The sequence below is a fragment of the Myotis yumanensis genome, unplaced genomic scaffold (genome assembly GCF_028538775.1).
Source record: "Myotis yumanensis isolate MYYU_CA2020_CCGP unplaced genomic scaffold, mMyoYum1.0.hap1 SCAF_2, whole genome shotgun sequence".
Taxonomy (NCBI): Eukaryota; Metazoa; Chordata; class Mammalia; order Chiroptera; family Vespertilionidae; genus Myotis; species Myotis yumanensis.
This window is the reverse complement of record NW_027223753.1, coordinates 111,884,995-111,911,920: the sequence shown is the minus strand read 5'-3', so window position 1 is coordinate 111,911,920 and position 26,926 is coordinate 111,884,995. Positions and strand designations below refer to the sequence as shown.

Genomic DNA, 26,926 nt, shown 5'->3' with positions numbered 1-26,926 from the left:
TGGAGAAAAATAGACTATGGTTTAAATATTGGGAAGTTCACACTGTCTCTCCAAACCTTTTAGTGCATAGATTTGGGAGTTTGGAAGTATTTGTTTAAATCAGAGGTTGTGAAACTGGTAGCCTGTGATCAGATGTAGGTCAGCTTCATTTTGTCTACACAGTGTTTAAAAATTAAAAATTCCCCCCAATATTTGAATATCTGGATATCCTGTATTTTATCGTTATTTTTTCCTGAATATAAAAATTATTTATGAAGATTATTCTTGACAAATGGAAGGTTTGGTGATGCTGATCTCTCATTTTCACATGACATCAATTGACTACTGCTGAGTAGCACCTATAGCTTTATACAGGGCATACTCCAGTTCTTTTGTACATTTGTGTTTGTGATCTCAATTTAAGTATAGAATGTTAGGATATAGAAAAGTGAGTTTGGAAGACAAAGGCTCAGAAATGTCTTCTCACTTTATTTGTGTACTTGTTTTCTTCTTTCTCAGTTCATCAGGTTTTTCAAATATTGAGAATAAACTGGATCAGAAATAGTTCTTGCAAATAATTCTCCAGTTTCAGAATGGGTTGCTAGCCTCTGGTTGTATTAATGAAAGCTCTACCCTCTCAGTTAAACTTACTATTTTATTTATCTTACAAGATTGATTATAGACTATTCTTATATTTAAACACTGCTTTATCTATCCAGTTTACTCTGTTTCTTCTGTCATTCTGTTAGTAAAAACCGCCCCTTTCTTCTGATTATTGTTGGTCCTGTTCCTATCATTTTCTTTCTAGTCTGCCCACTAGTTCTTTCCTATTTTACTTCATGCAAAATTTGAATGCAACACAGAATATTTAATAGTCATATACTTAATGGGAGTGAAAAATGGCCACTTTTAATTTCTCACCTTTTTTTCCTTCTTAAATACAATAGGGTAGTCCCTTTTGGTGCAAACAACGCTTTTACCATGCCTCTGCATATGACTCTTTGGGGAAAAGAAGAAAATAGAAAAGCGGTTTTAGATCAGTTGAAAAAACATGGATTTAAATTGGGTCCTGCACCAAAAAGTAAGTTTAGGGTTTAACATACTATTATTTTGATATTGTAAAAATGAAGGAATTGTAAACATTTGTTATCTTAAGTGATACTTTGAGTTTGGTTGACTAATTTGCATGAAGGCTCTAAGTTATAACTTTTTTGGAGTCTTTTAAAGAAAATCCGGGAATTTTTTTCTCTTAATTTGAAACAACTATAGTTTCATAGGAGGTTTTACACACACACACACACACACACACACACACAGAAAGAGAGAGAGAGAGAGAGAGAGAGAGAGAGAGAGAAATATACTAGGAGGTCCTATAAATCCCTCCCGCAAATTCCTCTAATGATAGTTTCTAGAAATCTTGATTGTAAATGTTCTCTTTGATAAATTACATATAGACAATAAGAATCTCAAAATAGAGAATGGGAAAGAATTATTTGTTTAGCAAGTGTTTATTCAGATAATGTAGAATTATTTTAATAGTGTATTTATTAATGATAGGATTTAGCTTTTAAAAAACTTTTTAAAATTTTTTTATTATTATTTTTTAAAAATATATTTTATTGATTTTTTACAGAGAGGAAGGGAGAGGGATAGAGAGTTAGAAACATCCATGAGAGAGAAACATCGATCAGCTGCCTCCTGCACACCCCCCACTGGGGATGTGCCCGCAACCAAGGTACATGCCCTTGACTGGAATCAAACCTGGGACCCTTCAGTTCGCAGGCCGACGCTCTATCCACTGAGCCAAACTGGTCAGGGCAAAAAAAACTATTTTTTTTTAATCTTCACTCTAGGATATGTTTTTATTTATTTTAGGGGATGGGGAGAGTGTGAGAGAGAGAGAGAGAAACATCGATGTGAGAGAGACATCAATCACCTGCCTGCTGCATACTACCTGTCCGGTGATTGAACCTGGATATGTGCTCTGACCTGGAATCAAACTCATGACCTTTTGGTGTACAGGTTAACGCTCCAACCAACTGAGCCACACCGTCCAGGGCTAAAAAATTTTAAAATATATTAAAGAGTATTTTTAATGGAGCTTATTTTATAAGTTTTAAAAGCTATTTGCTAAAAAATAACCTATTTTATTTGGTGCTTTTATTTTCATTTTGTAAATTATAGCTTTTGGATTCAGTTTGGAAAGTGGTTGGGGCTCTGGAAAAGCTGGGCCAAGCTATAGTATGCCAGTTCATGCTGCAGTACAGCTGACAACTGAACAGGTGTGCTTTTCTTATATTTTGTAATCTAAAAGTGAATTTTAAATGAAGAGTGGTGTTTAAAAGAATAAGATAAATATGTATGTGCTGGCATTAGTGATCTTCAGATATATTGTTAAGTTATGTAACATATAGAATAAATATATATTGCAAACATTTATGTAAAAAGAAATCAGTGATAAGGAATATATCCATGGGCTCACATTCATACCTACATTTAAAACACCTATATTGCTGTATATGCATGGGATGTTTCAGTATATTTTGATGTTTTTGTTGTGTTTGAAATTTTTGAACTATGCAAGTATTTTTTAAAAATTAAAGCTTGAATTTTAACTCCTTTTAGTAAGGTTGCAAATATAGTGCTAAAAAAATAATTCCAGTTCTTTGGCATTACTCTAATGCTTAACTTTGTCTAATTTGTAATTTAGGATACTGTTATCCTGAATTAGTTTGGGGTGGGCGGGGGGAGGGATATAAAATAAAGTAATGCAGATCAATCTACAATTTTTTTGGTCTCTACCCATCAGTATTAGTGTTAGCCTTTTTCTATTCTGATTATAATTACTGAATTTTCCCTACTTATTGTTAGAAGGTCTTGAGCCTATGTCTGGTGGGTAAACCCCAGGTTACCTCTCCTAACTGTTTAGAGTTGGCCTGATTTCTTCTGGACTATTGCTATATATTCATGTGGTATTTACAAAAGTAATTCTAACACATATACATTGCTATAAAAGTTGACTAGATCCAATTTAAAGAACCAACTAAATTAGCAGAAGATTGAAATCATCCCAATATTTTCTTTAAATATCTTTTATTGATTTTTTACAGAGAGAGTTAGAAACATGGATGAGAGAGAAACATACATCAGCTGCCTCCTGCACACCTCCTACTGGGGATGTGCCCACAACCAAGGTATATACCCTTGACTGGAATCGAACCTGGGACCCTTCAGTCCGCAGGCCGACACTCTGTCCACCAAGCCAAACCTGTTAGGGCTCATCCCAATATTTTATGTTACACAGCAAGATTTTTACTGCAGTAATAAAAAATAAAAAATCATTGACTGAAAAAAAGTCAAATGTACCTGGTAGGATCCACCAAAATGGTTTGAATGCAACTATGTAATCCTATCTATAATAATAAATGCATAATATGTTAATTAGACCGGATAGCCAAACAACATTCTGGATGTCCTTCCAGACGAAGCTGTGGAGGCAGGGACTGAGGCAGAGGCACTTACGGGTGATCAGGCAGGCAGGCAGAGTGGTTAGGGGTGATCAGGCAGGCAGGTGAGTGGTTAGGAGCTATCAGGCAGACAGATGAGTGGTGAGGGGTGATCAGGCAGGCAGGCAAGCAGTTAGAAACGATCAGTTAGGCAGGTAGAGTGGTTAGGGGCGATCAGGCAGGCAGGCGAGTGGTTGGGGTGATGAAGCAGGCAGGCAGAATGATTAGGGGCAATCAGGCATTCAGGCAGGCAAGTGGTTAGGAGCCAGTGGTCCTGGATTGCGAGAGGGATGTCCGACTGCCAGTTTACGCCCAATCCAGCAGAGATCTAGCAGTTGGACATCCCCCGAGGGGTCCTGGATTGCAAGAGGGTGCAGGCCAGGCTGAGGGACCTCCCCCCTCCCCATGCACAAATTTCGTTCACCGGGCCTCTAGTCTTATATAATAAAAGGCTAATATGCAAATTGACCGAATGGTGGAATGACCGGTCGCTATGACGTGCACTGACCACAAGGGGGCAGATGGTCAATGCAGGAGCTGCCCCCTGGTGGTCAGTGTGCTCCCACAGGGGAAGCGCTGCTCAGCCAGAAGCTATGAGCCAGGCTCATGGCTGGCAAGCGCAGTGGTGGTGGCAGGAGCCTCTCCCGCCTCCGTGGCAGTGCTAAGCCAGCAGTCAGACATCCCCTGAGGACTCCGGGACTGCTAGAGGTAACAGGCCAGGCTGAGGGGACCCTCCCCCAACCCCCCCAAGTGCACGAATTTTGTTCACTGGGCCTCTAGTACAGTGATGGCGAACCTTTTGAGTTTGGCGTGTCAGCATTTTGAAAAACCCTAACTTAACTCTGGTGCCGTGTCACATGTAGAAATTTTTTGATCTTTGCAACCATAGTAAAACAAAGATTGATATTATTGATATTTATTTTATATATTTAAATGCCATTTAACAAAGAAAAATCAACCAAAAAATGAGTTCGCATGTCACCTCTGACACGCGTGTCATAGGTTCGCCATCACTGCTCTAGTATAATCATAGAATTTCAATGGCAGGAGGAACCTTAGAGACATTCTATATCTAGTTCATTCCTTTGATTTTACAGGAATAAGATACAGGGCCATAAAGGTTAAGTGTGTTGCCCAAAGTTATGTATAGGTTTATTTGTGACAGAGCTATTACTGTTACCCAATATTTACAACTCTATTCTTCTGACTGTAACATAGTTACCTTTTATACCTAAACCACTTATTCATTCTGTATTCACTGAGCAGTGTAGTATTTTAAATAATTGATGTACCTTTTGTTATTCAACTTTTATAGTTGATTAAATATCCAAGTTGTGTAATTATTATTTTAATTGTTTTGTTTCATGTTTCTTATTGCTATTTGTTGTAGCTTAAAACAGAATTTGACAAATTGTTTGAAGATCTAAAAGAAGATGATAAAACTCATGAAATGGAACCAGCTGAGGTACTGAACCAGTATTTTCAATTTATAAATATTCTATTAATTTATACATTTTTTATCACAAGATTAGCTGTTTTCCAGATTCGGAGGGAGGAGGGGATGAAAGCGCTTATTGTACCTCTATTTATGACATTTCTTTTATTTATAGGCTATTCAAACATCATTGCTCCCACATCAAAAACAAGCTCTAGCTTGGATGATTTCCCGGGAAAACAGTAAAGAACTTCCACCATTCTGGGAACAGCGAAGTGACTTATACTATAACACAATAACAAATTTTTCTGAGAAGGATCGACCAGAAAATGTCCATGGAGGAATTTTAGCTGATGATATGGGTTTGGTAATTATTCTTTTTCTTGAGTTAGTAAAATTTTATTTTATAATCGTGATTTTATAGAAAGCAATTTTGAAGTAAGTAAGAGGAATATATTAATGCCAGTTTGGGACTAGATTTCTCTTCCAGTGTAGAACACAGTTTTTTCCTATGATTTTCAGTTAAAATAATCGTAAGCTTTTTGTTTTTGTACTCTTAAGATACAATTAAAATAATTAGTGTAATGATATTAACATGTTTTTCTCAAAAATTTTTAAAAGGAAAGACAACAGTGTTATGTAAAATTATTTGTAGTATATCACAAATGTTGTGATATGCAGAGTACTTAAATGTATATTCATGATTCCTTACACCAGCAGTTTTTATACAGTTTGGTCTCAGTGACCCTTTACACTAAAAAATTCTTTTTTTTTTTTTTTTTTATTGCTTAAAGCATTACAAAGGGTATTACATATGTGTCCTTTTTTCCCCCCCACCCTTGACAAGCCCCTGCCCTCCCTTACCCCCCAGTGTCTTATGTCCATTAGTTATGGTTATATGGATGCATACAAGTCCTTCGGTTGATCTCTTACTCCCCTCCCTCCTGTCCCCCAACCCTCCCTGGCCTTACCACTGAAGTCCGACAATCGGATTGAGGCAGCTCTGCCACTGTATTTATTATTGTTCAAAAGTTTGTAATGGTCTTAATTATCCATGAAAGAATGAGATCATGTGGTATTTTTCCTTCATTGACTGGCTTGTTTCACTTAGCATAATGCTCTCCAGTTCCATCCATGCTGTTGCAAATGGTAAGAGTTCCTTCTTTTTAACAGCAGCATAGTATTCCATCGTGTAGATGTACCACAGTTTTCTAATCCATTCATCTACTGATGGGCACTTAGGCTGTTTCCAGATCTTAGCTATGGTGAATTGTGCTGCTATGAACATCTGGGTGCATATATCCTTTCTGATTGGTGTTTCTGGTTTCTTGGGATATATTCCTAGAAGTGGGATCACAGGGTCAAATGGGAGTTCCATTTTTAGTTTTTTGAGGAACCTCCATACTGCCTTCCATAGTGGCTGCACCAGTCTGCATTCCCACCAGCAGTGCACAAGTGTTCCTTTTTCTCCACATCCTCTCCAGCACTTGTCATTTGTTGATTTGTTGATGATGGCCATTCTGACAGGTGTGAGATGGTACCTCATTGTTGTTTTGATTTGCATCTCTCGGATGATTAGTGACTTTGAGCATGTTTTCATATGTCTCTTGGCTTTCTGAATGTCCTCTTTTGAAAGGTGTCTATTTAGATCCTTTGCCCATTTTTTGATTGGATTGTTTATCTTCTTTTTGTTAAGTTGTATGAGTTCCCTATAAATTTTGGAGATTAAGCCCTTATCAGATATGACGTTGGCAAATATGTTTTCCCACGAGGTGGGTTTTCTTGTTGTTTTGTTGATGGTTTCTTTTGCTGTGCAGAAGCTTTTTATTTTGATGTAGTCCCATTTGTTCAGTTTCTCTTTAGTTTCAACTGCCCTAGGAGCTGTATCAGTGAAGAAATTGTTTTGGCATATGTCTGAGATTTTGTTGCCTTTGTATTCTTCTAGAATTTTTATGGTTTCCTGTCGTACATTTAAGTCCTTTATCCATTTTGAGTTTATTCTTGTGTATGGTGTAAGTTGGTGGTCTAGTTTCATTTTCTTGCATATGTCTGTCCAATTTTCCCAACACCATTTATTGAAGAGACTATCTTGGCTCCATTGTATGTTCATGCCTCCTTTGTCAAAAATTAATTGAGCATATTGGTTCGGGCTAATTTCTGGACTCTCTATTCTATTCCACTGATCTATATGTCTGTTCTTGTGCCAGTACCAGGCAGTTTTGAGAACAGTGGCTTTGTAATACAGCTTGATATCTGGCATTGAGATCCCACCTACTTTGTTCTTTCTCAGGATCGTTGCAGCTATTCGGGGTCTTTTTTTATTCCAGATGAATTTTTGGAGAGTTCGTTCTAGATCTTTGAAGAAGGCCATTGGTATTTTAATGGGAAGTGCGTTGAATGTATAGATTGCTTTGGGTAGTATGGACATTTTAATGATGTTGATTCTACCAATCCAAGAACATGGTATGTTCTTCCATCTGTTTATGTCTTCCTCTATCTCTTTTTTCAACGTCCTGTAGTTTTCTGAATAGAGGTCTTTAACCTCTTTAGTTAAGTTTATTCCTAGGTATCTTAATTTTTTTGGTGCGATGGTAAATGGGATTGTTTTTCTGATCTCCCTTTCTGAAAGTTCACTATTGGTGTATAGAAATGCCTCAGATTTCTTGGGGTTAATTTTGTATCCTGCTACATTGCCAAATTCATGTATTAAGTCTAGTAGCTTTTTGATGGAGTCTCTAGGGTTTTGTATGTATAATATCATGTCATCTGCAAATAAGGACAGTTTTACTTCCTCTTTTCCAATTTGGATGCCTTTTATTTCTTCTTCTTGCCTAATTGCAATGGCTAATACTTCCAGTACTATGTTGAACAGGAGTGGTGAGAGTGGGCATCCCTGTCTTGTTCCTGTTCTTAGGGGAAATGGTGTTAGTTTTTGTCCATTGAGTATGATGTTGGCTGTGGGCCTGTCATATATGGCTTTTATTATGTTGAGGTATGATCCTTCTATTCCCACCTTTCTGAGAGTTTTTATCAAAAATGGGTGTTGGATTTTGTCAAATGCTTTTTCTGCATCAATTGATATGACCATGTGGTTTTTTTCTTTCAATTTGTTTATGTGATGTATCACATTTATTGATTTACGGATGTTGTACCATCCTTGCATCTCTGGGATAAATCCTACTTGGTCATGGTGTATGATCCTTCTGATACACTAAAAAATTCTTGAGTGGCCCAAAGAGTTTTTTTTTTTTGTGGGTTATATCTATTAATATATCTATAAATATTTATACCATTAATTTTAATTTATACTATTAAACTTTTTTAAATTATTAACTGAAAAATAACAGTTAACAAACTTACTTGTTAACATGAATAGCATATTTTTTTAATGAAAAGTATTCAAAAACAAAAGCAATTTTGATAAGAAAACTCACATTTAATTTTGCAAATCATTTTAATGTCTGGGCTAATAGATGGCATCTGAATCTGGTTTATCATTCAGTCCGTTGTGATATATGTTTTGGTTAAAATATGTAAAGAAACTTAATCCTTACACAGATTTGTAGTTGGAAAGAGAGCAGTGTTTTAATAGCCTTTTTAGATAAATATAGTCTTCTTTGATACAATAAAAAAATCAAGCAAGTATTAGTTCATTACATATTGTAGTTATAATGTGGAACTTAAAAGTCATATCAGTGAACTTTTTATACTCTATTAAAATCCATTGGATAGCTTACATATTGAATGCATATTTTACCCATGCATGATTTTATAACATCAGGCATTTTATAAAATCATTCACTGAGTTATACAGATCTGTCAAATGTCAATGCATTTCATTATATTATATCAACAATTTTAATTCATTGGTAATACTGCTGATCTTATTAGGCATTTACATTTTGGAAAGCTTCTATTCCCATAGTATCGGATACAAGTTTTCTAACGTTCTGATTTTTGCTTGAAAGTTGAAATTTTATCATTAACAACAGATGCTATCAATTGCTTCCCTAGAAGACGATAGACTCACTTTGTTCATTTTTCAAGAAAATGTCTGCCACTTTGTCATGAATAACTAGTTGTTGGTTATTCTTTCATGTAAAATTAGTGATACATAAAAAAGTGATGATGTGAGATGATGCATCGTGGTTAATCTCACAGTGATTTTTCCCCTAGATAGCCCTCATATTTTGGTATCAAAAGAAGTATTTTATGTGTACTTCCCATCTTGTTTTACAGGATATTTTAAAGATATGTACTTAGGAGGCAAGATTTAATAAAATTAATGTGTACTGCTTCATTAAGAACATTTTTAACATTCTTAAAGTGAAACTGGCATTTACTTTTTTTTATTATGAGTGGCAGTTAATACAATAACCACTATTAGAAATTAGTGTCACCTGTTTTGTTTTATGCTAAGGCACTAGCAATTTTGCCCTCCATTGCTTTTTGTGGCATTCCTACAGATGTTAACACAAATAAGGTCTTAGAAGTATTATGAAAATAGTTTTGATTGCACATAACTCCTGAAAGGGTCCTGGGGTCCCCTAGGGCCTGTATGGATCACACTTTGAAAATTGCTATCTTACACTGCCTTAAAATTCCCAGATTTGTTTCTGTGTTGCTAATTATAAATTCAGCTATGGCCAAAAGTAAAAAATTGCATGTTTTTATTTAAGAAAAACCTACAAGATATATCATGTTCTTTATAGCTTTTAAGTGTTGGAATTATATTTAAATGAAATTTAATAAAATGATTACCTTATGTGTATACTGGAATGACTGATAATTTTAAATTAGCTTGGAATTATATAGCAAGCAAAAGTAGTTTCATGATAAAGTTATTAGTTTAGGGTTAAATGTAAACTCCTAGAACAGCAGTCATTTAATAAAACCACATTTCTCAGAGATGTTTATAGTATTTTATGAGTAAATAATTTAATAATTTCTAACAATGCAGTGTGGGAAAGTATTTCTTAATGACACTTTTAATTAATATGTATATTATCTAATATAATAATCAGTACACTTCTGTGGCTTTGAATGGTATTTGATATTTACTTAATTGATTTTAAATTGGTTTTGGAATGTTCTCTCATCAACTGGATTTTAGAATCTGACCATTTGTCTTTTTGAAAAATTTTAAGGGCAAAACTCTTACAGCCATTGCAGTAATTCTTACCAACTTCCATGATGGTAAACCTCTTCCTGTTGAAAGAATTAAAAAAAATCAACTGAAGAAGGTAAAGTATTAGTGAATGTTTGTGTTTTTTTTTCCTCTGAAGTCTTTGGTTTAGTTTTAAAACTTTTAAATTTGTCATTAAAAAATAATTGCCAAAAAATTGATAATATGCATTGTTTTCAGAGACATCAGGCCTCTCTCATTTGTTGCTGAAAAGAGTGAACATCAGTGCCACATTCTTGAGGGCATTTTGGTAATTTGTATCAAGAGCCTTGAAAATGTTTATTATTTTCCAGTCAATAATGTCTTTTTAAAGAAACTACCTAAAGAAGTTATCAGAAATGAATTTTTCCAAAGATAAAAGTACAAGTTTATTTCCCCCCAGCATTATTTTAAACACAAAAAAGAAACACCTCGGAGAAACCAAGATGGCGGCATAAGTAAACACCGGAAATTGCTGACTCGCACAACCCCTTCAAAAATACAACAAAATGACAAAATGGACATCATCCAGAACCACAGGAAGGCTGGCTGAGTGGAAATTCTACAACTAGAAGAAAAGAGAAAAGCACACTGAGAATCAGAGGAGGTGCGGAAGTAAAGTGCAGAGGTACGGAGGCGTACGTGGAAAGGGCTGGCAACTGAGGACACGGTTGTCTTTTTCAATCAGGAGGGAGTCTCAAGCTCCTGACTGCTCTGAACTCCAGTTCCCAGCGAGTCTCTGGGGACCAAGACTCATACAGGGAGAAACTGGACTGTCTGGCATCGGGCGGAATTCGAGGGCTGCTTTCTCTCAGAGGTGCTTGCAGCGATTACCGGGACACTGAGATGCGGGACCTCTTAGGGTAGGACTGAGGAGCAGCCATAGCTGCTTGCTCCGCCCTGTTGATCCACTGACACCCCGCCCCACACAAGCTGTGCCCAGAGACTTTTGCATATGAAAGGCCTGGCCCTTTGCAATCTGAAAATTACCTAACGAACTGCAGCTGGGTCAGAGAGACCCAAAACATCCAAAAGAAGGCCCAAGGCCCCACAGCAGCTTGCATTGCTTCACAGCTGGGCCTCATCTGGGCACCTCCAAACACCAAAAAAAGAAGAGGAATCTTCAGATCTCTCCATAGCTCCTGCTGGGTAGCCTCAGGCAGAGGCTAAATTAGCACCTCCTTAGAGATCCAAGAGCCAGTGTACCCAGTAGTCAGAGTGGGACCATCCAAATTACAACTCCTCAGATCCATAAGGGACACACTCAGGGGGCAGACTCAGTGAGCACCAAAGCCCCATTGAAGCAAGTCTTGCCCCAGAAGGGTGTCTCCAGCACAGAAGTTCTCCCACTGCAGACACAGCTGATTCTCACAGCCAATTGGCCTGGAGGTCAATTCCTCCCAGTGAGACCTACAACAATCAAGGCTTAACTACAACAAGACTGTGCACAAAGCCCACAAAGGGGTGCACTAAGAATGTCCACCTCAGGTAATTGGGGAGGCTGAGCCACTGGGCCCTATAGGACACCTAGCACACAAAGCCACTCTATCAACACAGGGAAGCATAAAAAATGCGGAGACAAAGAAACAGGTCACAAATGTCAGAAATGGAGGAAAGCAAACTACTGGATATAGAGGTCAAAACCACACTTTTAAGGTTTTTCAAGAATTTTCTAGAAACCGCCGATAAATTTAGTGAGACCCACAAGAAATCTAGTGACACCCTCGAGGTTATGAAAAAGGACCAACTAGAAATTAAGTATACACTGACTGAAATAAAGAATATTATAAAGAGTTCCAACAGCAGACTAGAGGATCGCAAAAATCAAGTCAAAGATTTGAAATCCGAAGAAGCAAAAAACACCCAACCAGAAAAGCAAAATGAAAAAAGAATCCAAAAATATGAAGATAGTGCAAGGAGCCTCTGGGACAGCTTCAAGCGTACCAATATCCGAATTATAGGGGTGCCAGAAGAAGAGAGAGAGCAAGATATTGAAAAGCTATTTGAAGAAATAATGACACAAAACTTCCCCTACCTGGTGAAAGAAATAGACTTACACGTCTAGGAAGCACAGAGAACCCCAAACAAAAGGAATCCAAAGAGGACCACACCAAGACTCATCATAATTAAAATGCTAAGAGCAAAAGACAAAGAGAGAATCTTAAAAGCCACAAGAGAAAGACAGTCAGTTACCTACAAGGGAGTACCCATACGACTGTCAGCTGATTTCTCAACAGAAAGTATGCAGGCCAGAAGGGAGTGGCAAGAAATATTCAAAGTGATGAATGCCAAGAACCTACAACCAAGATTACTTTATCCAGCAAAGCTATCATTCAGAATTGAAGGTCAGATAAAGAGCTTCACAGATAAGAAAAAGCTAAAGGACTTCATCACCACCAAACCAGTATTATATGAAATGCTGAAAGGTATCCTTTAAGAAGAGGAAGAAGAAGAAAAAGGTAAAGATACAAATTATGAACAACAAATACACATCTATCAACAAGTGAATCTAAAAATCACGTGAATAAATAATCTGATGAACAGAATAAACTGGGGAATATAATAGAATCAGGGGCATAGAAAGAGAGTGGACTGACTATTCTCAGGGGGGAAAGGGGTTTGGGGGATGCGGGAAGAGACTGGACAAAAATCGTACACCTATGGATGAGGACAGTGGCGGGGGGTAAGGGCAGAGGGTGGGGTGGGAACCGGGTGGAGGGGAGCTATGGGGAGAAAAAAGAGGAACAACTGTAATAATCTGAAAAATAAAGTTTTAATTAAACGAAAAAAAGAAACACCTCTCAATAAGCTAATAGTTAAATTATAATCTACACTAATAAAAGACAAACATGCAAATTGACCGAACCTTCACTATGCCTTATGCCACGCCCACCAGCCAATCAGAGTGACTATATGCAAATTAACCCAACCAAGATGGCGGCCGGCAGCCACGGAGCTGGAGCAAGCAGGAGGCTTGGTTGCCCCATTAATGGAGGAAGCCAAGCTTCCCGCTTGCCGAGGCCTGGCTCTGAGCTCCACTCAAAGCAACAAAGTTTCAATTATAGAAGGTAAATAAACCCCAGATACCTGCTTTCAGCCAGCCATGGCCACGGAGCTGGAGCGAGCAGGAGGCTTCCCTCCCACCTGCCCTGGCCGGCTCTAAGCTCCCCTCAAGGCTACAAAGGTTCAATTATAGATGGTAAATAAATCCCAGGGAAAAAAAAGAAAGAAAAAAAGGAGAGGCTGGGAGCTTCCGTCACCGGGGGGCTTATCCAGCCTTCACCCAACCTGGCCAAACCTCCATGGGGTGAGGGTCCCCACTGGGGGCGGGGGGGTTGACCAGCCTGCAAACAGCCATCAGCCCCTCACCCAGGCTGGCCAGGCACCCCACTAGGGACCCCAACCCTGAAGGGGGTGTGACCAGCCTGCAAACAGCCATCAACCCCTCACTCAGGTTGGCCAGATACCCCAGTGGGAACCCCCACCCTAAAGGGGGTGTGACCAACTGCAAACAGCCATCAGCCCATCACTCACGCTGGCCAGTCACCCCAGCGGGACCCCCACACTGATCCAGGACACTTCAGGGCAAACCAGTCTGCCCCCACCCATGCACCAGGCCTCTATACTATATAATAAAACGGTAGTATGCAAACTGACCCTAACAGCAGAACGACTGGGAATGACTGGTCACTATGACACACACTGACCACCAGGGGCAGATGCTCAATGCAGGAGCTGCCCTCTGGTGGTCTGTGGGCTCCCATAGGGGGTGCTCTGCTCAGCCACAACCAGGCCGACGGCTGCCAGTACAACGGTGGTGGCGGGAACCTCTCCCGCCTACTCAGTAGCGCTAAGGATGTCCGACTGCAGCTTAGGCCTGCTCCTCGCTGGGAAGTGGACATCCCCCAAGGGCTGTCGGGCCACCAGAGGAATGTCTGACTGCCAGCTTGGGCCCGATCTTCCAATGAGCAGGCCTAAGCCAGCAGGTGGACATCCTCCGAGAGGACCCAGACTGTAAGAGGGCATAGGCCATGCTGAGGGACCCCCCGAGAGCACAAATTTTTGTGCACCAGGCCTCTAGTATAGATATAAAATTTAATAGTTATACAAAATTACAAAATTCTATTTTTGAAGGATATTGTCATGATTTTTTTTTTAGTTAAAAAAGGCAAGTGAAGCCCTCACCAGTTTGGCTCAGTGCTTAGAGCGTAGGCCTGCAGACTGAAGGGTCCCAGGTTCTATTCCAGTCAAGGGCGTGTACCTTGGTTGCAGGCACATCCCCAGTAGCGGGTGTGCAGGAGGCAGCTGATTGACATTTCTCTCTCATCGATGTTTCTAACTTCCTATCCCTCTCCCTTCCTCGATGTAAAAAGTCAATAAAGTATATTTAAAAAAAATAAAAAAGGCGAGTGGCACCCTCGCTGGTGTTTCTCAGTGGTTAAAATGTCAGCCCACACACTGAAGGGTCTCCAGTTCGATTCCTGGTCAAGGACATATACCTGGGTTGAAGGTGGATCCCAAGCCCTGGTTGGGGTGCGTGCAGGAGGCAACCAATCAATGTGTCTCTCTCACATTGATGTTTCTCTTTCTTTCTCTCTCTCTCTCTTTTCCTCTCCCTCTCTCATTCCTCTTCCCTGCCCTTTCTCCCTTCCACTTTCTCTAAAAATCAATGGAAAAAAATATCCTTGGGTGAGGATTAACAAAAAAAACAGGGCCAAGGCCACATCTGTATATAGTGTTTGACTTTTCATTTTGTAATTACATATTTATGTATATCTAAGTGTAGTTATACTCTATATGTGCCAAAATGTTAATAGTGATAATTATGATCTAATGATGAGAATATTGGTGAATTTTTATATTTAACTTGTTTGTGTGTGTGTGTGTGTGTGTGTGTGTGTGTTTGTGTGTATCAGATGTATGCCTAATATAGTTATATTCAATTTCTAATAAAGTGAATTCATTTTATGGAAAAATAAATATTATTAAAATGAAACAGTATTCTTTGTTCTGAGCTGAAAATTCAAAGAACTTAAAGTAGGAAATAACTAAGCAAAAGATCTGTGCAAAAACATTTTTTAAGACTTCTAAATTTTTAGATTTCAAAGAGGCTGCACTCCAGTTTCCTGCCATTGGTTAATAGATTTATTAATAACTGCACTTAGTTGCATTTCCTTCTTTATACTTTCATTGCGAGTTTAACTCTATTAACATCTGAGATCTAATTCCCTACCAGAATAGTCTAATGCTTTATATACTGTTCTTTTTACACTTGGTCATTAAAAGAAACGAAAAGCACCTAGGACTTCTTATAGCATCAGTGTCAGTTATCAATTTAAAACTTATCTATTATCAGTAAGGCTCTCCCTCCCCGCCCCACCCCCACCCCCAAGATTAGCCATGCATTTAAGGTGTTTTATATTTGGAAGGTTTTAGGATAGTTTGCTACATTAATTGAAATTGAGGCTGAAAATGTGATTTCCAGCTTAGAATTTATTGCAACAAAAATTCCAGTATTTTAAGTAGATTTAGATATCCCAAGCTTTACAGAGTAAAATATAATTGATTTAAATTTCATTAGATGATTGATAGGTTGGACTTTGTAGAAAATTTGTCTTTGAACTCTATGGAGAAAAAGCTTGCCTAATCAAAATTAATATAAAATGAATAATGTAAAGAATAGCTTTTATTTGTGGATACAATTTTAGATTTTTTTGCGTACTGTTTAATAAAAATGGTTGTACTAACTATTGAAGAAGATCGAAAAGCATTTTTTATATTAGTTCCTTGGAGTTATTAATGCTTTATTTAAAATGATCTAAAATAACTCTTCTAGCTACATAGCTCTAAAAATGTTACATTTTGGATTTTCCCACCCATACCATTAGAAGGGGATATATCTCTTTCAGTCACATTTTTAGTAAATCCTAACTGTCCATGGGATTTTGTAAAATGTTTAAAATTCTGTTTTTTTAAAAAACTAAAATTAAATATCCTTTATTAGCCCTAATTTTCAGCAAAAATTATTGTACTTCTGTCTACCAATCCTGCCATCCATTCTGAGGTTTTGATTTATAATATGACAACTTCACCTACTTTTTTTTAACCTACAAGAATTAATTCAATTAAATCCCATTTCATTTGGGTTTATTCCTACTTACAGAATCAAGTTAAGAATTAGAAGATGGGAGGAATCCTTCCTTGCTAGACTCAGTTAAAAATATTTTCATGAAGAAGTATAAAGTTTTACTTTTATAGAAGTTTTTGTATTCATGTGTACATTGATGCATTTTGAAACAAAAGGGTATACATGAAGGAAAAAGGAAAGTCAGGTTGACAGAAAAATCCCTGATAGAGTAAAACAGGAGAGAAAAGGCATGGCAATAGCAGCCTCATTAAAGATCTATTACTTGCTGTAGGGACCCTTGTTTTGAAAGCTTATCATCTGAGAATTTCTTTTAATTCTAAAGTAACTCCCATTTCATGAATGTTTCTCAAAGTAACTAACATGCCATTTATAACTGAGGTTTGCTTTTTGTATTCTTTTTTTTTTTTTAAATATGGAATGCTTCACGAATTTGCATGTCATCCTTGCGCAGGGGCCATGCTAATCTTCTCTGTATTGTTCCAATTTTAGTATATGTGCTGCCGAAGTGAGCACTGCTTTTTGTATTCTTTTTGCAAGGTAAAGACCAACTAGTTTTCTTTTTTGAGATACCTGTGAAGAAAATTTTAATCAGTTAATGTATTTTTTCTTTTTACTTAATGCACCTTTCCCCTTTGCTCAAAAATATAGTAACAATTTAAATAGTCTTTATTATGTAAAATAAAGAAATATAAAATAGGATGCATTTTAAGCTTATTTAAAACTGACAACAGTACTATGTAAGAAATATGCCTTTTCATCTAGGAATGTAATATTAACAATGGATCTATGAAATTTGGAAGAAACAATACCAGTGAAAAGACAGATGAACTAACCAAAGGTAAACTTTAATTTTGATATGATCTCATATTTTATTGAGATTTTTAAATTCTTATTTTTAAATCTTTATTGTTGAAAGTATTACATATGTTCCCTTTTTCCCCCCATTGACCTCTTCTAGCCTGCCCCGCCCCCATCCCAGGCCTTCACCACCCTATTGTGAGATTTTTCTAATTTAATTATGTAATTCTAGTGCTGGGGTTCTGTACTGTACAAAAACTTCCAATCTCTTTTTCTGAATGATGGTTGTCAGGAAAAATTCCATCAAGGAGGTGATCATGGAATTGGGTGGTAGTACACAAGGCAGAGAAGCTGAGGAAGAACATTTTTGTTCAAGAAACATATCCTGTGAAAGGTAGTTAAACAGCAAAATAAAAACACAAAAATAGAGCATATTTTGTTCTGGGACTTCAGATTAGTTTATAGTATTTATAGTGTAACTAGGGGGTCCGGTGCACAAATTCCTGCACCTTAAAAAGAACTGTGGGCCGTGAGGCTGTGGTGGGCGAAGGGGTGGGTCTTGGCTCATCCTCCGTGCCCCCACCCACACCCGCCTGCTGCAGCCCCCAGTCCCCTGTCTGCCCACAGCTCTGCTCCCACTCCCACATGCTGATGGCACTGGCCCCACTCACATCTGCTGATGGTGCAGAGTGATTGGGGCCAGTGCCAGCAACAGGTACAAGTGGGGCTGGCGCCCTCAATGGGTGCGTGCGGCAGCTGCTGCCCTGATCACTTTTCAGGAGCAGGGGAAGGTGGAGAAGCCCTCAGGGGCGATTGGGTCAGCAGCTGTTTCTTGCACCCACTGATGGCACCAAGCAATTGGAACCAGGGCTGGGCACTGGCAGTGGGTGCAAGCAGTGGCTCCGGTGCTGGCTGTGGGTGTGAGCGGGATTGGCGCTGGCAGTGGGTGGAGCGGTGTCTCTGGCGCCAGCAGTGGGTGCAAGAGGCAGCTGCCAGCCCCGATCGCCCCTCAGGAGTAGGGGAAGGTGGAGAAGCCATGAGGGGCGATCAGGGCCAGCAGCCGCCGCTCACACCTGCTGATGGCGCCAAGTGATCGGGGCTGGTGCCAGGTGCCAGCAGCAGGTGTGAGTGGGGCCAGCGCCGGCAGCAGGTGTGAGTTCCTGGTGGGACCGCGGCGTGTGGGACAAAGAATTTTCGGTAACCACCAGAGGCTTGCCCTGATGACAGCAACCAGTGCTCCGCCTTGGTCTGATGCCCCTGCTCCACCATCCCACCATGTTCTGTGCTCTGCTGCCTGCTGCTGACGCCCACCATGTTCTATGTGCACCCCCTGGTGGTCAGCACACATCATAGCGACTGGTTGTTCGGTTGTTCTGCCATTCGGTCTATTTGCATATTAGGGTTTTATATATGTAGATGTACATGGACAGCAGCACCTATGGAAAGAAAGGTTAGAAACAAATTCTGAAGTCAGGAGAAGTAATGAGATCTCTGGACTTAGCGATTATATGGTTGTACTTAGTAATCACTTCGCAAATTAATTTCTGAAGATTATTAGAGCAGAACAGGCTGAAAATATTTTAAAAATAGTAGGTGAAGAATTGGAAGTACAACTGTGTGCTATTTGCAGTTTGTTATATTTGAGATAGGAGAGGGAAATAGATAGTTGGAAAGGGATGCAGAATTGAGGGTGTTTTGTTTTTTTTCAAACATTTTTAAAAATATATTTTTATTGATTTCAGAGAGGAAGGAAGAGGGAGAGAAAAATAGAAACATCAATGATGAGAGAGAGTCATTGATTGACTGTCTCCTGCATGCCTCCCACCGGGCATGTGCCCTTGACTAGAATTGAACCCAGGACTCTTCAGTCCACAGGCCAACACTCTATCCACTGAGCCAAAATGGTTAGGGCAAGGGCTTTTTTGGTTGCCTATTTTTTAGTTTAAGAAAGAAATCCGTGGATAGGAAGATTTTGAATACAATGGAGAGACTATTTTATAGGCCCGTGGGAAGAAATGAGATCAAGAGAACAGGTAGATGAGTTAGCATTAGAAGGAAAGAAAATATAGTTCAGGGAAAATATAGATAATTGAGGAAGTAAAAAGATAGAAAAATTAGGAGTTTATAGAAGACTAGAGGCCTGATGCATGAAAGTTGTGCCAAGGGGCTCAGCCCTTGCAGCCCTGGCTTTGTCTGGAAGGTGGTCTGGATGGTCATCTGGAAGGTCATCTGGACGGTTGTTCTGCTGTTTGGTCTAATTAGCATATTACCTTTTTATTATAAAGGACTAGAGGTCCGGTACACAAAAATTTGTGCTCTGGGGGTACGGGGGTCCATCAGCTCTGTCTGCTCCCTCTCACAGTACAGGAGCCCTCAGAGGATGTCCTACTGACAGCTAAGCCACAGTCTGGTCTCCCTCTGCGGGAGGCAACTGGCCAATCATGGGGAGGCACCTCCCCCATCACCTCCTCACTGCTGCTGCCTCAGGCCTCCCTCTGTGGGAGGCGACCGGGCTGATCAGGGGAAGGCGACACCCCCATCACGCCACTGCTGCTGCCACTGCCATCTGCCTTGGCTGCCTGAGCCTTGGCCCGGCCCTCCCAGCAGCAGCTGCCATCTGTGGCTTGACTGAGCCTCAGCTCAGCCCTAGCAGCAGCAGCCACTGTGGCTTTGTCCGGAAGGATGTCCGGTTTAATTAGCATATTACCCTTTTATTAGTATAGATAATTATCTACTTACTGTTAATTTTTTTCCAGCAGCTTTCAGCTGCCTTGGTACATCAGGAAATTCAGCCAATGTGGGGATTGGCTGGATGACTACAGGGGAAAGACTGGGTACAAAACAAATTGAAGGTACTTTTTAATGAGAAAACACTAGAATAGGAAACGAGTAGCTGGCTGATTAAAAGGGCAGGAATGGAGATATTAAGAATTGTAATTAAATTAAAAAGTATTTTTAAAAAGTTGTATTATTGAGTTGGAAAACCAGGGTTTTAAGAAGGATTATTGCTAGCCTAAGAATTTACTAATATTTTATATATTTGTCCTTTTCTTTGAAATGGAAGGCTCTAGGTGTAGCGGAGAACCCAGTATTTCAGATGTCAAGGGAAAGAGTAAATATACCAAGTCAGAATTGTCTAGTTCCCGCTCCAAAAGGTAAACTCTTATTGAGGTTTGATAATATATAATTTGTTTATTTAAATTTCTTTCTCCATTTTTTTTACGTATAGGAGAGAGAAAGGGCCATTATATCTGAGTTATATAGTTTTTTAAATAAATTTTTTATTTGAAATTGATAAAAAGCACTGTGACTTAGGCAGGTAGAAAAGTAATAATCTATAAAATAAGTGAATTGATAATTTTTTTTAACTTTTCTGAAGGTGACTGGCAGCAATGGCTAAATTAGTCATTCTGTTAATTTACCTCTATAGGTTTGTTTAGCACATCAGTAAATTATTAATTTTTAATCCCTTGTCTTTCTACTATTTTTTTTTTCTATTTCTTTCATGTAGGAACTAAGATCTAGCTTCTGGATTTTTTGTTTTTGTTGAAACTTTAGAAGAGCTTTATGAATTTGAGGGGATGAAACTGACATTTTGTTAGATAGCTTGACAAAAGCACTTTTTGCTCATCTCAGTTCTTTCTTTACCGTTAGTGGAAATAAGACACAATAAAGTCATTTATGGAGAGTATTATATTAATGTAGACTAGAGGGGATATTTGAATAAAACACACAATGCCCCTCTGATCTCAACTTGAATCTGTTAATGTTATAAATTTCATTTACCCTCTGAAGTAGATCTAAATATTTGGCTTTTGTTGTATTTTCCACCATCAATATTGGTTGGGTAACCTTAAATCTGAGTTTCTGTTAGCTGTTTCACCAATAAAGACCTCAAACTGGGGATCTGTTAATTGTCTCCTATCACTAAAACCTGTCTGCACTGAGCACAGAACCAGGACATACAGATCAGTTTCCTCTCAAATATCAAATCTTAGAACTCTGAACTGACCAGGAAACTAGCTAACAGCTCTATTAAGGTGGACCAGATCGCGTTAAAGGACATAGAAATAATAATAATGAGGACATGGGAAAAACTAAAAACAACCAACACATATATTAATTACATCTAGTACACCTATACTCACTGTGTAACCAACTATTTTAGGGGCTTTGTTTGTTCTATCATTTTATCCAATGAAGTGGATTGTATCTTTATTTCTGTTTTCCAAATGGGGAAACTGAGGCATAGAGGACCATTAGATAGCTTAACTAAAGTTACATAACAAATAAGTGGCAGAATGGGGATTTGAATCTGTGCAGTCTGACTGTAAAACCCATTGCACTTAGGCATTTAACCACTATAATATACTTTTCTACACAAAATTTACAAAAATTTTTCATTGTGGAAGATTTATATTATTGCCTCTTAGCTGCTTATTTCATTATATTGGAAGTGTTTTATTTGATAAGATTCATTTCATTTCCTTTTTGTTCTGGTTTTATGTGTTTTAACTGAATTGAACTCAGTGTTGAAATGATTACTATTTTAGAATGGTTTACTTTTTCAAATTTATTTTAATAATAGTGATAACTGCATTTTGCATAGTAAATGCATCTGGTTATGAAAACAGAATACTTTGACTTTGGATGGTGGGCACACAATGCAACATACAGATCATGTATCATGGAAATGTTCACTTGAAACCTATATGACCTATTAACCAGCTTTACTCCAATAAATTTAATTTTTAAAAAAGAAAACAAAATGTTTGTAGCAAATTTGACTTTCATTTGTCAAATAAAGGTTCACTTTAATATTTTTCAAAATATAAGTGGGGAAGGACAAGAAGCATTTATTAAACATGTTTTTATTTATAATCATTTTGGGTCGATAAAAAAATTGCATATATTTAATTTTAGAAGAAAAACTGCTGTCCAGTATACTGAAAGCAGCGATTCAGAGGAAATTGAAACTAGTGAATTGCCACAGAAAGTGAAAGGTAATATGAAATGGATTTGATTTGATGCTCTCTCCTATATTCTAATTTCTTTGTGTGACCATTTTTGTATTTGGTTGTTTATAGGCAAACTGAGAACTGCACAATCAGAAAATAAAAGCAGAATTAAAGGTATGTATATACATATCACTATCTGTAATCTGCACTTAAAAATTATTAAGAAAAAGCCATTGATTTGCATCTCTCAAGCTTAGAATTCTTTAGTAATAGGTCTTAAACTTGACTGCAGTTTACATATGAACTATTCTTGGAGTTTACCAGGGATATTAATTGAATGAGGCAAAATGAAAGAATAATTTCAAAATAAAATGTAAGAGAAATTATTTAAACCAACTTTAAACAAGACAAAATGATTTTTTACTACTTATAAAATTACTTCAATAAAACCTTATTCATATCTGTCTAAATTGTAATTTCAAAAGTATGGTGGGAGTATGTTCTTGGAAATATTATAGTTCATATTATCATACAAATGTATGAATAAACAATGATTATTTTTACTTTATCTTTAAAACATATTCTTTATTTTCTTTTCTGCTAAATCAGATCATATTGTTTCCTAATTAGTTGAGAAATTGCATTTGGAAAATAACTCATCACCATTGACTGACCTGAAAATTTGGCATCCTTTTTATTAGCAGTCAGATACCTGTTTCCTTGAAAAAATTCTCCTTCCACCTGGGAGCTGAATCACTTTGTATATGGCTATTTCTACTTTTACATCTCTTCCTCAGGAAGATGAGCTTAGTGTCAGAAGAGGCAATTTTGGTTACCATTCATTATTTTATTTTATTTTTTAATAATATAAGCTCTTAAGGTAGTGTGGAAATGGTATTCTTTTTAAAAAGTATATATTTTATTGCTTTTTTTACAGAGAGGAAGGGAGAGGGATAGAGAGTTAGAAACATCGATGAGAGAGAAACATCGATCAGCTGCCTCCTGCACACCCCTCACTGGGGATGTGCCCGCAACCAAGGTACATGCCCTTGACTAGAATCGAACCTGGGACCTTTCAGTCCGCAGACCGACACTCTATCCACTGAGCCAAACCGGGAAATGGTATTCTATTTTCTATTCTCAGAAAGTACCTGTGCCTAAGCACAGGAGAAAATGTTTTCAAATATCTTAATGATTCTGTGGTTTTTAACTTCAGCAGAATTTTCTAAGGTTAAAGAAGATACAGAGTTTACATGTGCACTTACTTCATCTACTCCTGCAACAAAAAAGAAAATGTTGAAAAAGGGTCAGTAAACCTGCTGGGTTTTGAGCTTTTGTTTTGTTTGCTTTTTTTTTCAGTGAAAAATATTTTAAATGACAGAAGTTATAAAACCATACTATAAGAAGTTTAGAAAGTAGAGAAAGGAAAAAATGCATAATCCCATTAAAAAAAAGAAAAAGATATGTTTTGATGTGTTTTCTGTCCACTACCTTTTTGTATTTTATTTAGGTCAGAAATTGATGGGAGGAGGTCCCTTACTCATCTGAGTACCAATGATATTTCTTCTAGTGAAGGCACATATCAATTTATGGCTGCTTTAAAAACTTAATTTAATTTAAATTATAATAAAGGTTTACTACTTGCTATAAGTAGAATCTGCTTTTCACTTAAGAATGTTAGTGATCTTTATTATTTATTGTAATTTTGTATTTTGTAATTGATAGAAAATCAACCCTGCTTACAAGTCTCAATATTGGAGATAGAAAGAGATTGAACTAGGATTAAGGAGATTTGGGACAATTTATATTTCTGTGTCTTAGTTTCCTCTATTTTACATGTTGCAGATATAACAGACAAAAGTGTATTTCCATGAAACTTATGCCTAATTATGGAGAAAACATAAAATTAATAAACATCATTATAGACAATAAATGCTGTGAAAAAATAAAGGAAGATAATGAAATAAAGATTGACTGTAGGAGTCTGTGTAAGGTGATATTTGAGCTAACACAGAATGGTGAAAAAGAACTAACTTTTGGCCTAAGAATCAAACTATTAGGAATAGAAAATGTAGGCAGTTCAGTTAGATTATTTTTAACCCCAATTTTACGAATTTTAAGAAATGTTGAATTTAGTTGAGATATGATTTAGATAGAATTGAGATAGACTAAAGTTCACACAAAAAGTTCCTTTTTGTTGCAGACACATAGCAGTAATACAGGAGAGAAACTTAAAAAAAAATCGTAGCTGAGATAAAACCCAAATAAAGATATTTCTGAAAGAGAAACAGAATAAAAACAAAAATCAGTGAGTGGAGATAGAAGCCATATATTCCGGTAAATAGTGATTTTAAAAAAACAAGACAAACGAAGGCATAGAAAAAGATTAAATTCAACATTTAAAATTTCCATGCATCAATAGGTACCATAAACATTGAATAATGTTAAGGCTGAAGAAGATATTTGTGATAAGTGTAACTTAGAAAGCATTAATATTTAGAATATGTAAAGAACCCTCTATCATCATTTAGAAAAAGACAATATAGTAGGGAAATAACCACTAAGAATATAAATGTATAATTCTTGGAAAGAAAACCCAAAAAACTAATAAATATAGGAAAATATATGCAGATTCAATCATTGGGGAAATGCAAATTAAGGGAACAGTGAGATACTGTCTCACTCATAGTTACAAACATTTAAAAATCTTAATGCCAAGTATAGGCAAAGTTGTGAGCAACAGGAAGTCTCATGCACTGTAGATGGGAATGTAAATTACCGTGGAGAGCAGCTAGACCAAATGTAGTGAAGCTAAAGATAGACCACCTAAAACTCTATAGATGTGTACAAGAAGACATGAAAAACTAGTTTTCATTGATGCATTTAATGAAATATTGGAAATAATGTAAATACTGCCCAATAAGGGAATCTATACTAATAAAAGGGTAATAAACTAATTAGACGGGATGTCTTCCGGATGTCTATCCAGACAAAGCCACAGCGGCTGCGATGGCCGAGGGCCAGCGGCACAGTAGAGGGAGAAAAGAGGCCCACCCTGCAGTCCCGGGTGCCAGCACTTGCGGCTGCGGCTGTGGCCCTGGAGAGGGAGAAAAGCCGCCAGCCCCGCGGTCCCAGGTGCTTGTGGTTGCGGCCTGGGTGAAGCCACCCACCTACGATCTTGGGCGCCTGCGGCTGGCCTGGGTGAAGCCACCCACTCACAGTCCCATGTGGCTGCAGCTGGCCTGGGCGAAACCGGCCCGGGTCCTGGGTGCCTTCAGCCAGCCAGAGGGAGTGAAGCCCGGGTCCCAGGTGCCTGCGGCTGGCTGGCGGAGGGAATCCTGGGTCCAGGGTGTGGGGCCGAGGCAGAGGTGGTTAGGAGCAATCAGGCCAGCAGGGAGAGCAGTTAGGGGTGATAAGGCCGGCAGGGGAGCAGTTACTGATGATCAGGCAGGCAAACAGAGGTGGTTAGGAGTGATCAGGCAGGCAGAGGGGTTAGGGGCGATCAGGCAGGCAGGCAGGTGAATGGTTAGGAGCCAGTGGTCCTGGGTTTCGAGAGGCTACGGGTCCCAGATTGGAGAGGGTGCAGGCCAGGCTGAGGGCCCCCCCCCCCCCCATGCACAAATTTCGTGCACTGGGCCTCTAGTCTATAATAATAAAAGCATAATATGCAAATTAGACCGGGCATCCTTCGTCCTTCTGGACAAAGCCAGGGCTGTGAGGGAAGCCTGGGTCTGGGGTGCCTGCCGGCGGCCAGAGGGAAGCCCGGGTCCCAGTTGCCAGAAGGAAGCTGGTGCCGGCAGCTGGGGGAAGGAAGGCCTACTCTTGCATGCATTTCGTCCATCGAGCCTCTAATGGAAAATAAAATTGGAGGGTGTCTTTTCTTAGGTTGCCTGAGTGTCCTCACAACATGGCAGCTGGCTTCCCCCAGAGGGAGTGATCAGGGTAAGAGAGAGAGAGAGAGCATCTAAGGGAGAGAAGCTGCATTTTTTATAAATTAGTCTCACTTCTGACATATCATTTTGGTCCACAGACCAACCTCAGTGGAGTGTGGGGTGGGACTACACAAGGTTGTAACTGTCAGGAAGTGGATTATCATTGGGGGCCATCTTGGTGTCTGGCAACCACATTAACCATAGTCCAAATTCAGAGATTTGCATAAAACAAATGTTCATCCTAATGAATAATTTAATGAGTATCAGTGGGTATTTGAAACTTTCTCCTTGTATCCCCTTCTAGTCATAATCCTCTACCTCTCCCATGAATAATCACTGTCTAGGTATTTAGCTGTTTAAAGTGGCAAAGTAAAAATCTAGTTACTGTTACTTCTTCAAAGCTGGAAACAGAAGTCCATCTGCTTCATTTTAGTTCTTCCTAATGTCTTTTTTCATAGAGGCACATTATTGTCATTTCTTTATTGACTATATATTTGTTGGGGGGGGAAAACACTTAATGTTAGTGCCACTGATTTATTCTTTCAGGAGCATCTGCATTGGAGGGTTCAAAGAAAACTGATGTAGAGAGACCAACAACAACACTGATCATCTGTCCACTTTCTGTGTTAAGCAACTGGATTGTAAGTCTTCACAGCCTTTTAAAAATGTGAAATAATTTATATTTGTCTTATAAGATAAAAAGTACATAGCCTGTTAGTGTGTCATACATTGGGAGAAATATGCTTGGTCAGCCCTTTATAGTTCAAATAATTGTTAGGTGAATTGGAGATATTGCTGAATTGAAGCAATTTTCCTCTGAAGATTTAGAATAGAAAAGAAACATCATCAGTTTCTATAATAAGATTTGTACTTCTGCTTCTCACATTTCTGTCCCCCAAAGTAGGAAATGTGTATAATTTAACACCATCATATTTATGAACTATTGGAACCTCTTTTAAGAATTCCACTAACAGCTTGTAACATCTAGTGAGCTTCTGTGTGCTTC

The 26,926-nt window shown here is 38.3% G+C and overlaps 1 protein-coding gene and 1 non-coding gene across 6 annotated transcripts in view; one reads left to right on the top strand and one right to left on the bottom strand.

The window, feature by feature from the left end:
• The window catches only part of HLTF (helicase like transcription factor), a 179,543-nt gene that overhangs the window by 73,266 nt on the left and 79,351 nt on the right, over window positions 1-26,926 (top strand). For 2 of the 5 annotated variants that reach the window (XM_070405940.1, XM_070405938.1), the window contains exons 4-14: window positions 927-1,060; window positions 2,164-2,261; window positions 4,876-4,950; window positions 5,096-5,287; window positions 10,068-10,163; window positions 16,995-17,070; window positions 20,095-20,185; window positions 21,954-22,033; window positions 22,118-22,162; window positions 23,208-23,294; window positions 26,467-26,561. In XM_070405940.1, coding sequence (XP_070262041.1) covers window positions 927-1,060; window positions 2,164-2,261; window positions 4,876-4,950; window positions 5,096-5,287; window positions 10,068-10,163; window positions 16,995-17,070; window positions 20,095-20,185; window positions 21,954-22,033; window positions 22,118-22,162; window positions 23,208-23,294; window positions 26,467-26,561 — 1,069 coding nt within the window. Of the gene's footprint in view, window positions 1-926; window positions 1,061-2,163; window positions 2,262-4,875; window positions 4,951-5,095; window positions 5,288-10,067; window positions 10,164-16,994; window positions 17,071-20,094; window positions 20,186-21,953; window positions 22,034-22,117; window positions 22,163-23,204; window positions 23,295-26,466; window positions 26,562-26,926 lie in introns of all 5 variants that reach the window. The other 3 variants (XM_070405939.1, XM_070405937.1, XM_070405941.1) reach the window with 2 other exon arrangements.
• LOC139004495 (U6 spliceosomal RNA) lies at window positions 16,639-16,745 on the bottom strand. Its single transcript, XR_011470377.1, has one exon. It is a non-coding gene; the product is annotated as a U6 spliceosomal RNA (small nuclear RNA).